At 37.7% G+C, this 15,429-nt stretch overlaps 2 protein-coding genes across 6 annotated transcripts; both read right to left on the reverse strand.

Annotated features, from left to right (window-relative positions):
• Positions 1–567: 567 nt before the first annotated feature.
• Positions 568–10,329, reverse strand: dnajb2 (DnaJ heat shock protein family (Hsp40) member B2). 5 transcript variants are annotated; one of them, XR_533161.3, is made up of 11 exons: positions 9,716–10,329; positions 8,482–8,577; positions 8,067–8,176; positions 7,705–7,758; positions 7,429–7,542; positions 7,116–7,190; positions 6,840–6,963; positions 6,644–6,714; positions 3,441–4,400; positions 1,044–1,117; positions 568–907 (listed from the first exon to the last, which is right to left on the reverse strand). XR_533161.3 is itself a non-coding variant. In XM_008403892.3 (11 exons), the coding sequence occupies exons 2-10, from the start codon at positions 8,544–8,546 to the stop codon at positions 1,089–1,091; spliced, it is 927 nt and encodes a 308-aa protein (XP_008402114.1). In that variant the 5' UTR covers positions 8,547–8,577; positions 9,716–10,316; the 3' UTR covers positions 568–907; positions 1,044–1,088. The 5 variants fall into 5 exon arrangements, 2 of the variants coding, with proteins under 2 accessions (XP_008402114.1, XP_008402112.1); XM_008403892.3 differs by having other exon boundaries at positions 4,116–4,400; positions 9,716–10,316; XR_014086380.1 differs by lacking the exons at positions 568–907; positions 1,044–1,117 and adding an exon at positions 5,610–5,935 and having other exon boundaries at positions 4,204–4,400; positions 9,716–10,323.
• A 1,963-nt stretch (positions 10,330–12,292) lies between these two features.
• tuba8l3 (tubulin, alpha 8 like 3) lies at positions 12,293–15,122 on the reverse strand. Its single transcript, XM_008403889.2, has 4 exons — positions 14,992–15,122; positions 13,747–13,969; positions 13,510–13,658; positions 12,293–13,390 (listed from the first exon to the last, which is right to left on the reverse strand). The coding sequence occupies exons 1-4, from the start codon at positions 14,992–14,994 to the stop codon at positions 12,413–12,415; spliced, it is 1,353 nt and encodes a 450-aa protein (XP_008402111.1). The 5' UTR covers positions 14,995–15,122; the 3' UTR covers positions 12,293–12,412.
• Positions 15,123–15,429: the final 307 nt, after the last annotated feature.

Consider the following 15,429-nt stretch of genomic DNA (forward strand, 5'->3'; position numbering starts at 1 on the left):
ACAATTATGTTGCAACTGATGCCCAGTACCTGTGAAGCTTTGACTCTCTGATAGCAACTTCAGGTGATTACAATTTCTAGCTAAACATATGTAAAACAGATCAAATTCTAGCCGTCAATCCAGTGTGAAAGCAGTTGCTTTTAAACAAGGTTTTACCAACATTAATAAAATAAATAAAAAGTATTAGGGACATTTATTTTCAAAGCATATTCTGAATTTTATTTTAGTGATTAGTCTAGTTGGCTTTGCTCTGTGCATTCCCCAGAGAATGTAGATCCTAACTTTTCCAAAATGTTGCCAACACTTCCAGATCCAGAATGTTCCACGACAGAGATTGAAACTCAAAAAGAATAAAAACCGAGCAACTTGATTGTGCAAAGTAGCCTTCCTGTTATCTGCTGAAACTCTTTCCAAATCTCACTTACCAATTGAGTTTTAAACCAGCCTTTCAGGCCCAATCAAGTTCAATTCAGCTGATTCTGATCAAAATCAGATTTCACTGTGCATCCATGATTACAATTAATCCTTCTTCCAACAACAGGGAAATTAACACAAAATTAATCCAAGTAAAAAGTGGGAAAATCTTTATTTCCTCGTCTTTATGTCTTGAAGATATTGTTCCTAATTTGTCCAATAACTTCATTAAGCAAATATGTCATTTCCTAATCTTTGAACAGAATTTACATATTTTGTACCAGTTTTCTAAAGCACAACTTTAGTAAGAATCAGTCAAAGACTTTATAGTACAAAGAACTCTTTTCTTGGTTTTCAAACCATTCCTTTTCTTTGCCAACAGCTACAAATACAGACACACAAAGTAATAAATACAATGCTTTTTAAAGTTTAATTCCGAGATGGGAGACATCTTGGGCAGAGAAAGTGCATTGTAGCGAGTATGACCTTTGACCTGCAAAAACAGATGTTAAAAAAGGCGTTACAGTTTATATTAAAGATGATCATTAGGAAGCTACATTGGGATCAAAAAGAAGGAGAGAAAAATGTTTAATGTTCAGGGTGTCTCAAGAGTCACACTGGTCCTTTACCTCTGAGTTGAGCTTAAGGGCACAGAGCAGCAAGAGCCAATCAGGTTAGCTTGTGAAGGCCTTGAAGTCTGAGTCTGAAACAGGAAGCAGGAAGTATAAGACAGGGCTTTCACTCATGCACCGAGATTAAAACTAAATATTTGATCATGTAAATCATGAGACAGGATTTAGTCATACCACTCGGAAATAAAAAAAATATATAACTATCATTTCAGACACAGTAAGATGATTGAAAGAGGCAATATAAAAACCTGAAAAGAATAATCCAAACTCATCTTTAGGCTCAATTTTTATTTGTTATTATCCATTAAGCAATGTTTAAAAAAATAACATCGTAGTGCAAACTAGAACAATATTGCAAGGCAACTGATACAACATTCTACCATTCCTCCTCTTTATTGTTAAGTGTGTTGTTCTTCACACTAACAATTAAGAGTAGGAATGATCTTTTATTCTTTCAAAATAATTCATTTCTTTGCCCTTTACCAGTGATAGTAATAATTTTATAGAAAACAGTCACAACGAAAAACAATGAAAGCACTGATGAAATGTGTGTGCCAGAACATTAACGTTTTGCTGTATGAGGAGCCAGAAAATCAAGTCAGACAGATGCTGCCTGAAATATACCTTTAACACTAGACACTACTGGTAACTTACTTTTAATGTTTTGGCATTTGGCACCAACAACACTGTTCTTAACTTAAGATGCAATCTTCACAAAAACAACAATCCTTTTCACAGTTATTATTGTACCATGATTTAACATGATTTTTACCTCATTTAAGGTCTAAAACAAGGTTTTTTCAAATCAGACGGCACCAATCATAGCTATAGTCCACACTAACACACACACACGCACGCAAACGCACACACACACACACACACACACACACACACACACACACACACACACACACACACACACGCATAGACACAAGCTCTCTGACCCTATTAAATTCCTACACTTTGATCTGCACATAAAGAATTATTACTGTAGTTTAAGTAATGTGCCATTACAGTGCAAAGGTGAGAGTATAGAGTCCATACAAATATAAAGGGCAGCTATTAGTGAACCTCACATTCTTGTGAATTAGTAAGGTAATTTATTTGCTGTCGTCTTAATCTGTTGGTTATTTCTTAAAAAGAAAGAATAGAAATTATAAAGTTACACTTCATCAGGTAAGAGGATGCTTATCAACACACTGTGAAGCAACGTGGGATTTTAGTCTCTTGTCCAAGGCCACTGAATGAAAACTGAGAAAGTTGGGAATTGAACCAGTGACCTCCAGTTGAAGGACCAACTACCTCCCTGAAGTCACAACAATCCAATTCAAGGTAAGTGTAGCTCTGACAGTATTCTGAAGCTCTACCTCAACAACATCAGCTCTCCTGATCCATTAGAGTATGTCTTTGCACATCTTTGCATATGTAAAGGCATTTTTAACCAAAAACATAAAACAGATCAAGCTTAGTTAGACTGGATAGATTTGATCAGTGAGCATCCATTTTAAAGTCTTTGACTAGGCCTTTCTAACAGATAAAGATTATTTGATCTAAACCATTCTCCTGTAGCTATGGCTGCCTTTACAACAGTTTCTCTGTACTTCTATTGACCGACCAGTCAACTCTGACCATCTTCACTCTCCCTAGAGAAGAACATACCCACAGAATGACGCTGCCACCACCATGTCTTACAATGGGGATGGTGTCTTGAAGGTGATGTTCTGTGTTAGGTTGGGTATTCTTTAAGGTGCTTATCATCTAGATCAAAAAGTTTCATTTGGCACGCCTTTTGTCTACATTGGCTGCAGAAAACGTTTAAGGTGGAATTATCCAAGAGGTACTTTCCCAAGGCACTGTACATTTAATTACACTGTTCTTTAAGGTAGTTTGTTAAGAAAATTGTGTGCATTTTGAACATGTCTAAGTTCAAACTTTGTGCTTCAAATAATTTCATTTTTAATCAATGATTCTCAGGTAATTACAGAAGACTTATGTAATCAAACAGATAAAAACTACCAGAGAACGTCCTGTGTGATGCTTTTTGATTTTAGTTTGTCGTTTCAGACTAACATTGGTTTGGCACATTTCGATTACTCAGTCTTTGCCATAGAGTCTGAACAAGAACATTCTGTGGCAGAATTGCAGTTAACCCACACACTCACACACAGAAAGAAAGCAGTCTTACACATTTTATTGTTATAAAAGGCTTTTTCTTGTTCCTTAATAAGAACATAATATTTTTCATCTAATTCCTTAGCACCAACATGCTAAAGAACAATCCCAGTTCAAACTTTTTTACTAAAACCAAACCTCTTGTAGCTCAAATCCAAAAACACACTATCCCCAATCTCTAACAATTTCTCTTAAGAATACAAAACTCAAAGCGTTTCTCACCTAACTTCCTACCCGTTGCACCTGTCAGCTCTCATCCTACTCAGACATTCCCTTTCCCATCTGTGGAAATATTAAAACTGGCACGTGCACAGTCATTCAGAAGCAATCATTTGATGTCCTTTGCAGCTACAAATCCAAACAAGTTTAATTTTGAGGTTCACTTGACCACATGTGCATAAGTCAAGATTACACACTGAAAACAAACACCTGCAAAACTTTAAAGTTTGTTTCTTTCAACTGCTGTTTTTGACATCATAATCGTTAGCCTTGAAGAAGGATTTTTGCACTCACAATGCAATGTGGTGAGCTGACACCATGGTAAGTAAAAAGATGGGAAGCCTTCCCAAATACTGTATGCATTTAAACCACACTAGCACATAACACACCCACACTTTTTCTTTTTCACAGAGCCTTCAGATGTTTTTGCTGAAGGTTTGACCTTTTCTTCACTCGGAAGTGCAGTGGCAGCAGCTGTGTCTGGTTCTTTGGTTCCTTTTTGCTTCGTTTCAATAATATTTCCAGATCTTGTGCCAGATTTAAAGTGACCTCCGTCATCTTGCTCCCCTGCAGCTACTTTGCAGCCACTGGACAAATTAACTTTTTGTCCATTTACAAGCCCTTCTCCCATGCAGCCCCCGATGTTAACGCGTTTGGTTCTACCCCTACCCCCAGCACCTGGTATGAAGGTGGTAGAACTGGCTTTCTGCTGGGCCTCCATTTCTGACAGGCTGCATGCCAAAGCCATCTGAAGGTCTTCATCATCTTCTTCTTCTTCTTCATCATCTTCACTGTCCCCTGTAGCCACATGGTTGTAGCTGGGAGCTGCACTAAATGAGCGATGTGGAGTCGCAGAGCGGTCGTAGTGGCGGGCTGATCCGTTCGTGATGGAGGGATTCTGAGAGGACTTCTCTCCTTCTCTTCTGCTGAGCTCCATTGCGAGAGCCATTTCATCTTCCACACCTATGAGAAACACACACCAAGACGTGGTTATGTTTATATAACATATGGTCAAACAAATTAAGTGCTTATACTCAAGATTAGTCTTCATGTTATATGTAGTAGTGTTAGAGCTGTGGTTGAAACAATCCCACCATTATAACCTTCAGAATTGGATAAAACATTTTCATTTTTAGGGAAAAAATTGCCACATTGGCTACAATAAACACTTTCACATATCAAAATGCAAGTAGGCATAAAAATTAATTCAAAGCTGTTGCAGAATGAAACAGAGTAGGGCTGCAATACAGGGCTGGACTGGGATCAAAGAAACGGCACTGGCCATTTCTGGCCATGGCTGCCCGTCATAATTATTTATATGATATGCGAAGGTACGCGACATGCCAAAAGATATATATGCAGGGTGTGTTGTTTCAAAATTTTAAATAAAGCACAGCAGCCTACATGGAGGAGGCTACAGTGTACATGGTAAAAAAAACGTAGATGTTCTTTCACCACCCTTCAGGTCACAGTATCACAATTCCCACACTGGAGTGGAAAAATGGATGTCAAGGAAACTCTTCTAGAGAGTTCTTCTCACCGTTTTCTGTAATTTACTGTTTATACAAAAACATAATTATGGTCACAATGAGACCATAATTATCCATGTAAAATAAAGAGCTCTTCATCTAAGTTGCTCCATAAACTATTCAAATATCTCACCAAAGCAATGTTTCATTAAGATTTTATGAAAAAATTACTGGAGGGTGTAACACTTGCTGCAAACCATAACTTTGTATATCAAAATAACTTACTAAGTTGCACAGCAAATACCATATTAATTTAGCATAGCATTATTATAAAACAACCGCTATAAAAGCAGTTATATCTCATCTCTTTTACACAGTTTTTTACACAGTTTACACAGTGACACAGTTTACACAACCCCTCATAACATTGCAACATAATATTATTAGCCAAGTTTTAAATTTGATTAAATGAAATAAGTTTTGTGGTCATTTCTTATGCTGAGCATTTCCGCATTTTGGCTACAACTCCCCCAGATATTATTTAGTAAAAATGTCTCTAATAATTTTTCTTTCACATTTTTCTAACTGTTCTACTTTTTTGCTCTTTGTGTTGCCAGCTTACATGTAGGATACCCCTCTAAAATATTTACCCTCTTCCCCATGTAAAATATGCGTCTACATGAACATTTCGACTCCTTCTTACCGGGGTGACAGCAGCTAATCTGACCTCTTCCTCAATCTGTCTCTGGATCACGTCTCTCTCATCATCCTCCTCCGACGATGACGAATCCACTGTATCGCTAATTCTCCCTGCATCTCCATCCCTCAATCAGTTTTAGCGGTCGAAGTTCATGTGGTACACATATGAGTTAGTTTGGCTTTTCTGCGTCCATTTAGGGGCTTTTTTGCTTTTCTTCTCGCAGTTTTTCTGGGCCCACCCCACCAAACATCCACTTGCTTCTCTACTTTGGTCAGATGAAATGAAAATGTATAACCTCGGAAGAGAGAAGAGGGACAGGCCAAGAAGGTCTGAAGGATTTCATTGGATTAGTCCAAGAAAATCCTTTAAGAAAATTAAGCATTGGGACGTCGCGGTCAATAAAAAGGATTTTTAATATACTCTTTTGGACTAGTAGACATGATCAATGACTTCCAAAATAGTCACAACTATACAACTCCTCCTAGTTTTTGAAGATTATTTTTATAAAATTTTTGGAGGAGATAGATTTTTTCACAGATTATCTCTTACACCATGCTGTCACAACATAGTGACAGTTTTAACAACAAGGCATACTGTAGCTTTAAGAATGAGAACCCATATGTTAACTTTTTTTAGTTTAACATGTATTCCCTATTAACAGACTTGTTTGTATTTGGGTTGAATTGCATATTATACATGTCACAATAAAGATGGAAATGGTTTGGAAGTGATTTACTATGGTCTCATTTTTTTTAGGTTTCAGATATCAGTAATTTAAACAGGCATTTGTGTCCTTTTGAGAGTTTAATAATAACAAACAATAAAAGTAAATACAACTCTTATCTCTTATTTAAGGAAGTTAAATATGAAGGCTATATTCTTCATAATAGATCGAATAGGAATTATTCCATTTTATAAAAATGAAACTGGAGAAAGGTTAACAGGGTTACCAAATGAAGTGAGAATGGAAAAACAAACTAATGACTAAAATAATATATTTAAAATTTTCTCACGACTTCCAGTGTTCAGTTTCTTACCATTGATAAGGACACTCTTTAATACCCCATCCTCTTCAATCTCTATCCTCTCCGTCCCATTTTCCTTTATCCTGCAAATAAAACAAACTAGGATTAGTGAAAAAAAAGAAAAAGATGCACTTCATCTGAAAAAAAAAATACTCTAAAGGAAGTATTTAATTGGCTGAATGGTTTTATAAGGGGAGGTTTCACATACTTCTTGGTGGTGGTGCTTTTTCCATTTACAATGCGAGTGGAGGTAGAAACCGATCTGAAGTTAGATCCTCCCATGCTCTCCACCCCACCGAGACCACCGAAAGAGGAAAAGGAGCTAAATTCAACTGCAGAAAAGCAAAAAAAAAAGAAGAAAGAAAGAAAACAGGAATTTTTGCAGATAGCCAGCATTTGCTAAAAGATAAGAGCTAACAAGCTATTTTAACTGAAAACATATTATGAAATTGCTTATTGCCGCATTAAGCCCTTAGGTGTTTACCTCCAGTTGAGGGAAAAGAGAAAAATCGACTGGGGCCAAGGTGAGAATGTGGGACTCCAAACGATGCAAAGTCATCTGGATGAGAAATGCAGTCATGTTAGCATATACCAGTGCATAAATATAGAAGGAATAGCATCAAGGAAAGGGATGATGATTTCCACTAATGTAATTTTTGTCCAGTACACGTGAGATCTGTTACTTAAATGACTTTTTCATTAATGTACATCTATTTCCTAACTGAGAAGAAAGTTCCAAAATGTTTTAAAGTCATGAAGAGAAAATAATTTAATCTTGTCCCAACAGTTTGACATACCAAAAAAGCTAGCAAAAGGATCCTGTCCGCCAAAAAACTCTCTGAACACCTCATCCGGGTTGCGAAATGTGAAGGTGAATCCTGGGAGGTCTGAGAAGTCCGTAGTGGTAAAACCTGGGAAATTATGACGTCAGAGTTAGTGGATGAGGAAAAAGCAAGTATCACTATATTAATAACTGGAAAACAAGATGAAGATTGCTAACGTCAAATGTTAGCAATTAAAGTAAGTTGCCTAATAACTATTGATCTTTCATACATCAGGGTACGTGTATTTACCCGAGTGTGGCACATTGTCATTTCCATATCTGTCATAAGCACCTCGTCTGCTTTCTGTTGAAAAAAAACCCACCCTTAAATGACTGTGTTTTTACAATTTTCAACACAAATAAACACACAAGAGTTAGGTTGAAAAATATGTTAAATATGTTAAAGCTGAATATTAAATGCTGCTCCGTTAGTACATTGAGAATAAGAGACCTCTTTTTTTTTTCTTTGATTGTTTGAAAGAGGATCTCATCGACTGACTGGTAGTTGTTGTTTTTTTGTTGTTTTTTTTGTTTTTTTCTAATTTTTGTTTAATTGAGTATAGTGTGAAGAGTTTAAAACACACCAACACAAATCTTTAAGTTATGACTTACTGTCAGACAGAACTTCATAGGCCTCAGCAAGTTCTTTGAATTTTTTCTCTGCCTCTTCCTTGTTGTCTGGATTTTTATCTGGATGCCATTTCAGGGCCAATTTCCTGTACCTGCACCAGATATTCAAAAACAAATGCCAATACCAAATATACAACCACACCAATTGAAACATGTTTTATAGCATAGTATTATTATAAAATTAATTGCATTAATTGAACTGAAACTAAGAATTATAAATGCCCTCTCATTTAGCCACGTCTAAATGGCCAAGCCAGCAATAAGTTACATTTGAAATAGCGTTTATATATATATATATATATATATATATATATATATATATATATATATATATATATATATATATACACACTTGATCATACCACAGACAACCATCAAATGCTCTTATTGTACTTACGCCTTCTTGATGTCATCCTGCGAGGCATTCCTGGACACTCCCAGCACACTATAATAGTTCACCATATCGCCTCCCGCCACTCTTTAAAACACCACTCTGAAATTCAATCATATACTCATATTTAATCTGGGTGAATATCTTTCTGAATATTATTATTGTCCACTAAGGCAATTACAAAAAAAATTTAATTAAACAGCTGTGGCAGAATCACCAAAACTTCTTAACTATCAAAATAATATTAAATATTCTTGATAGGTATTTTAGCAAAGGTGCCATAAAATAAAAATAATACTGTGCATGAAAAATGCATAGTGGATTGTTTAGTTTCTCCAGTTGATCTTGTGCTTTACATTTTAGTTAAAATTTCAAACTATTTCTTCCTTTACAGGTATATGGTTTGGAAAGTAAAGTTATCTGAGGAGTTAATCATGCATCAGATTTATAAAACACGACTTTTTTTAATGTGCTTGCTAATAAAAAATCCATAATGGGTTAACTTTCATTAAAAATGATTAAAAATGCCTATGTTGTTTTAATAATAATAATAATAATAATAATAATAATAATAATAATAATAACAAATGTGACGCATGCATTGCAAATTGATGATAAAAAAAAACACAATCCTGTGCTCATTTCTAAAGTATATCAGTTACGGTTATTTTTAAGTACTTTTTTAAAATAGTAAAAAATCTCTTCAAATCCCAACCATCAGCTAAATGCAGATAGAAATACTAGCTTGCTTAAAGCATTAAAAACGTTTTTGAAAGTAAGTATTGTAGTGTCCTTGACCTTAGTGTAGTCAGCAAATGTATAATAGCCACAACACGTTAACCATCATGCCAATCTCATTAGTCTCCTCCTGCAGCAGTTTCCAAGCAGTGGGGGGCTTCAGGGCTCAGGAGAAACGAAACTAAACTTAACTTTTTATCTCCCCTCGGGGAACTCCGTGCGCTCACACAAGTGTTATATGCAGGACAGTGGCATCTGACAACTGCTGCTGTCATGACACTCGGCCATAAGAAGCCTAAACACGGCAAATGTACTTACATGCACAGGTGCTGTGGCTGTTTCACTGCGTACAGTTGGGGGAGTTACCTTTGTTTCATAATATCAGAGCCACATATTCCTTTTATGGTGAATTTCCACTTATTATAAACAAACAACTGAGTGTAATGTTAATGTTAGCTGGTGGTAGCCACCACCTTACATGCTGCAGACAAAAATTACCTACCTTTCAAGTGTTACGATCTAGGCAGTTGAGCCGTTTGCCCTCCTTACAGATGACAGTTAATGTCTTGTGGAATAATTTTCTCTTGTGACAACCAAGTAGCCACCTCCCTTTTCTGTTTTGCTTCCAAGATGTCTCGTCACGAATATGTTTTCCGGCGATACAGTGTCACTGCAGGTTATGGTTAAGCCCTCGTGCTGTGCTCCCGTGTTTTCAGTAGGGAGGACATGAAGACGGATAACCCAGTTTACGTTGAGTGCGGCTGATCTGAGCCGTGCCCGCTACGTCACTGCGAGTGGACAGAAGGCGTCTAGAAAATACCAGCGTTTACTAGACGTCACAAGCCCCGCCCACTCTCGTCGAAAACTTCTACTGTCATGTTTACAAACCGAAAACTATAGCGGGTTGCGTTAATGTTAAATATCGTCGTTGGGTGGAATTCTTTGAGTGACGAGACCGAAGCTTTGGAGTTATGCTTGGCGTGTCATTGGAACAATTTATATACATGACAAAACCACAAAAAAATAGCACTTCCTTCATCAAGAATATCCTATCCGTTTAAAATGAAAAGCTATCGAAGTTGTATGCGCTAATCATTTTAGAATATCCTACCTTTTAAAAAAATATATTTTAAATACAGAAAGAATAAAATAGTATCAGACAGGGGAAAGTTCTTATCAAAATTAAATTAAACACAGACAAATGCAGATCACCGCAAACTCCTTTTTGCACATTAATATGGAAGAACACTTATTTAATCCTACACCTCATTTCAATTGAATAACTTACAATGCCGTATAGACTTCTGTCTATAGCTCTGGTTGTAAGCGGGAACCCCGTCTATATCGCCATCTCTAAGTAGGAACATTCTGTGTTCATATTTCTAAGCGATCTTTGGGCTGCTCTTGGTCCGATCCCTCACTTAAGATCAGTTAGCCCCGGCAAATAGAGCCCTATAGGATCACTGGGGCACTCAAACCCTTCCACTACGATAAGGTGGCAGCCCACGGAGGGGGAAAAATACAAAAACAAAGCCAGAAACAGTTCCGCAATCTGAACTGATCTGGAGAAAGGCCAGAAGGTGGCGCTATGGTGTTTCTAACTCAACAAGAAGTTTAGTTAGATTTAAAACAACCCATAGCCTGGGTTTAGTTAGAAACAAAACCTTTTGTAACCAATTTATCCTTAACGAATGGATGCAAATAAAACGGATTACATTTATATTTTTGAAATTCATCAAACAGCGACCCGGCCCTGGTCAAAGACTGCTGTGACGGCGTTTATGTCCAGCAGGGGTAATTTTACTGCATAGATGTACTCACATAAAAACAATCAGAGATTGTTGTTGTTGTTGTTGTTGTTGTTGTTTAATTTTCAAGTTGTAAGTGGTGAGTGACTGAACGAGCTCGCCACGTCGCTCGGTCTAAACGATGTGTTTACTGCTGTCTAAAGGTTAACGTAGGCAATTGTATCCATGACTAAACAAAAATGAGCTCAACATTTTTGTAAATAATAATTCACTCAACACAAAATGTAAGTATTTAATCCTCAAACCTGCAAACATTGTACTTATTGATGACTAATATATTAAAATAAGGCTTTTCATAACTGTTGCTGATGTACTTATTGAATAATGAGGTTAATGTTGATTATGAGCAGAGGTGTAGTAAATAGTTACAATTACTCAGTTACATCCACTTGAGTAACTTTGGAAATAAAAACTTTTAGGAGTAGTTTTACTTCATCATAGGCTTTGCTACTCTTGCTTGAATAAAATTTCTGAATACTCTATCACCTTCAAGAACAAGCTTGTTTTAACCAAAATTTTGTGAGACACAAACACACATCTACAGCTTAGTGAGGCCTGTTGTTTTTCCACAGGTTTTATTATTTTAATGTTATTTTCTATCATCGGAAACTTCTGTCACTTTAGGAGAAAATTAGAAAAAAAAGATTACGTATTGTCACCAAAAGTACCCTGTTGTATTTACATTACCTACTGTGAGTGATAGTTTATATGTTTTATAATGAACTAATTTGATCTGGAAAGTTCCTCCTGTTTCTTCTTCCTGTATTTGTTATTTTGTAATGCAATATAATGTTATGTTATTCATTGAATTAATTTCAATTTTAATCTATAAAACATAAGAATTTGCAAATAAGTTCATATTTTTGTATGTCTGACTTTCTAAATTATAAATAACATTTTCTGATAAGTTCGCAGTACTTAAGTAGCTTTTTTACATAATACTTTTTTTGCTCTTAATGTGGACTCAATTACTTGAGTAAATTCTTGGACAATTCTTTCTTAGTATTAATTCAGTAAAAATATGTTGATTAAGTGCTACTCTTACTTGAGTACAATATTTGAATATTCTAGCCAACTCTGATTATGAGTCACATTTATACTACAGTTGTGCAGTTCCTCTCAGGCAGTCATGTGAGTGTGTCACAGAATAAAAAGTCTCCTGATTGCTTTTGCTTATTCATTTGCTTTGCACAATTGAACCCCATGATGAATAAGTCTTTTAACCATATTTGCTATGCCTTTAACTTTCAAAAAGAACACAATTCACCCAATTCATTCATTTGAGCCTTTATTGATAATACTGACAGATCACCTTCTCAGCATTTATGGATGCTGCTGGGAATGTGCTCTATTCAGAGCAGCATTTGGAATGTGAGCTGGTTTTAGCCCCCTTAATACTCCTCTCCCTCTTCATCCTCATCTCCCACGCTGTCGGTGCCCACCTCTTCATAATCCTTCTCCAAAGCAGCCATATCTTCTCTGGCCTCTGAGAACTCTCCCTCCTCCATTCCCTCTCCAACATACCAGTGGACAAAGGCTCTCTTGGCATACATGAGATCAAACTTGTGGTCGAGCCTGGCCCAGGCCTCAGCGATGGCGGTGGTGTTGCTCAGCATGCACACAGCTCTTTGCACCTTAGCAAGGTCTCCTCCAGGAACCACAGTTGGAGGCTGGTAGTTGATCCCCACCTTGAAACCTGTGGGACACCAGTCCACAAACTGGATGGTACGTTTGGTCTTGATGGCGGCAATGGCCGAGTTGACATCTTTGGGTACAACATCGCCACGATACAGCAGACAGCAAGCCATGTATTTGCCATGACGTGGGTCACATTTCACCATCTGATTAGCTGGTTCAAAGCATGCGTTGGTGATGTCAGCCACAGATAGTTGTTCATGGTAGGCTTTCTCAGCAGAGATCACAGGGGCGTAGGTGGCCAGGGGGAAGTGGATACGAGGATAAGGCACCAAGTTGGTCTGGAACTCTGTCAGGTCAACATTCAGGGCTCCATCAAAACGGAGAGATGCTGTGATTGAGGACACAATCTGGCCAATAAGCCTGTTCAGGTTAGTGTAGGTTGGTCTCTCAATGTCAAGATTTCTGCGGCAGATATCATAGATGGCCTCATTGTCCACCATGAAGGCACAGTCGGAGTGCTCCAGGGTGGTGTGGGTGGTGAGGATGGAGTTGTAAGGCTCCACTACTGCTGTAGAAACCTGGGGGGCTGGGTAGACAGCAAATTCAAGTTTGGACTTTTTCCCATAGTCGACAGAGAGTCTTTCCATTAGCAGGGAGGTGAAACCAGAACCAGTTCCTCCACCAAAGGAGTGGAAGATGAGAAAACCCTGCAGACCAGTGCACTGATCAGCCTGAAAAAAAGGTTTGTGACGAATTAGAAGTTGCCTCCAGCCAGAAGTATAAGTTAACCACAACCTCTCAATAAATCAAAATCCTGTAAAGCTACAGCAAATAGCCTTCAAACCCTCACCAGTTTACGTGTCCTATCTAGAACAAGATCTATGATTTCCTTGCCAATGGTGTAGTGACCACGAGCGTAGTTGTTTGCAGCATCTTCCTTTCCTGTAATAAGCTGCTCAGGGTGGAATAGCTGACGGTAGGTTCCTGTACGCACTTCATCTGTAAATGAGCAATAAAAAGATTAAAATGACAACTAATTCACAATGTCAAATATTTCTAAGTGATTGTTCATCTACAGACTGCTGACCAATGACAGTAGGCTCCAGATCGACAAAGATGGCTCTGGGTACATGCTTTCCTGCCCCTGTCTCACTGAAGAAGGTGTTGAAGGAATCATCCCCTCCTCCAATAGTCTTGTCAGAAGGCATCTGACCATCTGGCTGGATTCCATGTTCAAGACAGTACAGCTCCCAACATGCATTGCCCATTTGGGCTCCAGCTTGGCCAACATGCATAGAAATACACTCACGCTAAAGAAAGAGGAGAGAAGGTTGATTACTTTATTATCAGTACATATTCATACATTTTGAGAGAATGTTTTGCACACAGAGCACCAAACACTGCAGGCACTAGAGTAACTAAAAAGCATATCTGGGAGTCACTGAAACATATGAGGAAGTCTCCATTGTGTCTTAGTTTTCAAAAAATAGAATATTTGGCAGACAGGAAGGCCATGCGTCAAGAAGATGGAAAATTCTTACCCACACCTCCCATTCCTGTATCCCTCCCTTTCCTCCTTTCCTCATCCCCTCCCCCATTTGAATCCCTCCTCCCATCCTGTCCACAGCTGCAGACTGTAGTGCTGTGTAACACTTAGGGATGTCTCCCTCTCCCTCTGTCTCTCTCTGTCTCTCTCTGTCTCTCTCTCTCTCTCTCTCTCTCTCTCTCTCTCTCTCTCTCTCTCTCTCTCTCTCTCTCTCTCTCTCTCTCTCTCCCTCTCTCTCTTCCTCTTTCTCCACATTTCCTAAAGCAAAGATTCCTTACAAAATGTCTGCCATCTAGCTTGCACTGCAGGCAAACCACTCCTCTTTTCTCTTTCCTGTTTATTTCATCCCTCCCACTGCCACGATTACCATGACCAGTCCCACTGAGAAAAGAGAACAGTAAATCTAGATTTTTTTCTTTGTCCTTATTTGGATATGTTTTCTGCTTCTTAACAAGACATACAAAACGTCTAGTAGTAAACGTTTTGTAACATATGAATTCTCCGTTTTCTGATCAAGTTTTGTCAAGTCAATTGTTAATTTGTTCCTGAATTACGAATACTCTCACTTCCCTCCTCCAAATAGTCAATGAACACTCTCTGAAAGGCTTTGTAATGTTAAATTCATTCTCATTGGTTACTGTCACAGGGTAAAAAGTTTCCTTTGTATCAAAACATTTATTGCAGCAGAGGCAACTTAGCTTTAAAGAGGCTCACATGTTGAAGGTAAACAATGAAAATAGACAGTGGAAATTTCCAAGCCATGTCATCAGCTAAGCAGCTACTCACCATTTTGTCTGCTTGTCCTTCGACTGACGATGAGGATTCAGACACAAGGGAGAAGTGCAGGAAAAAGGGAGAGCCAGGGCTTATATACACAAGGATGTGAAGGGGGCTGGCAGTAAACCACAGAAAGCAGCTGCATAGTTTATTGGCGGGAGGGAACAGCAGTTAAGAGAAAAAAAGAGGCAAGTTCCTGCCATTGCTTTTCATTATAGCCACCTTAAAACACATTTATACCGTGTTTAGGGCGTTGCAAAAACACTTACAAGTTCTGAAGGTATCAGTTTAATTCCCCTGTCTGACCTTTTATGCAATTTTTAATGGTCTCTATATGTTCATGTATATTTGCGAACAATACCTAAAATGCTAGAATTACTTTTGTTTGTTACCTTGAATCATTTACAAGCACAAATTTTACTGTAATAAACTTTTGCAATTGTTTCT

The sequence above is a fragment of the Poecilia reticulata genome, chromosome 2 (assembly GCF_904066995.2).
Source record: "Poecilia reticulata chromosome 2, P_reticulata-male-v2, whole genome shotgun sequence".
Lineage (NCBI taxonomy): Eukaryota > Metazoa > Chordata > Actinopteri > Cyprinodontiformes > Poeciliidae > Poecilia > Poecilia reticulata.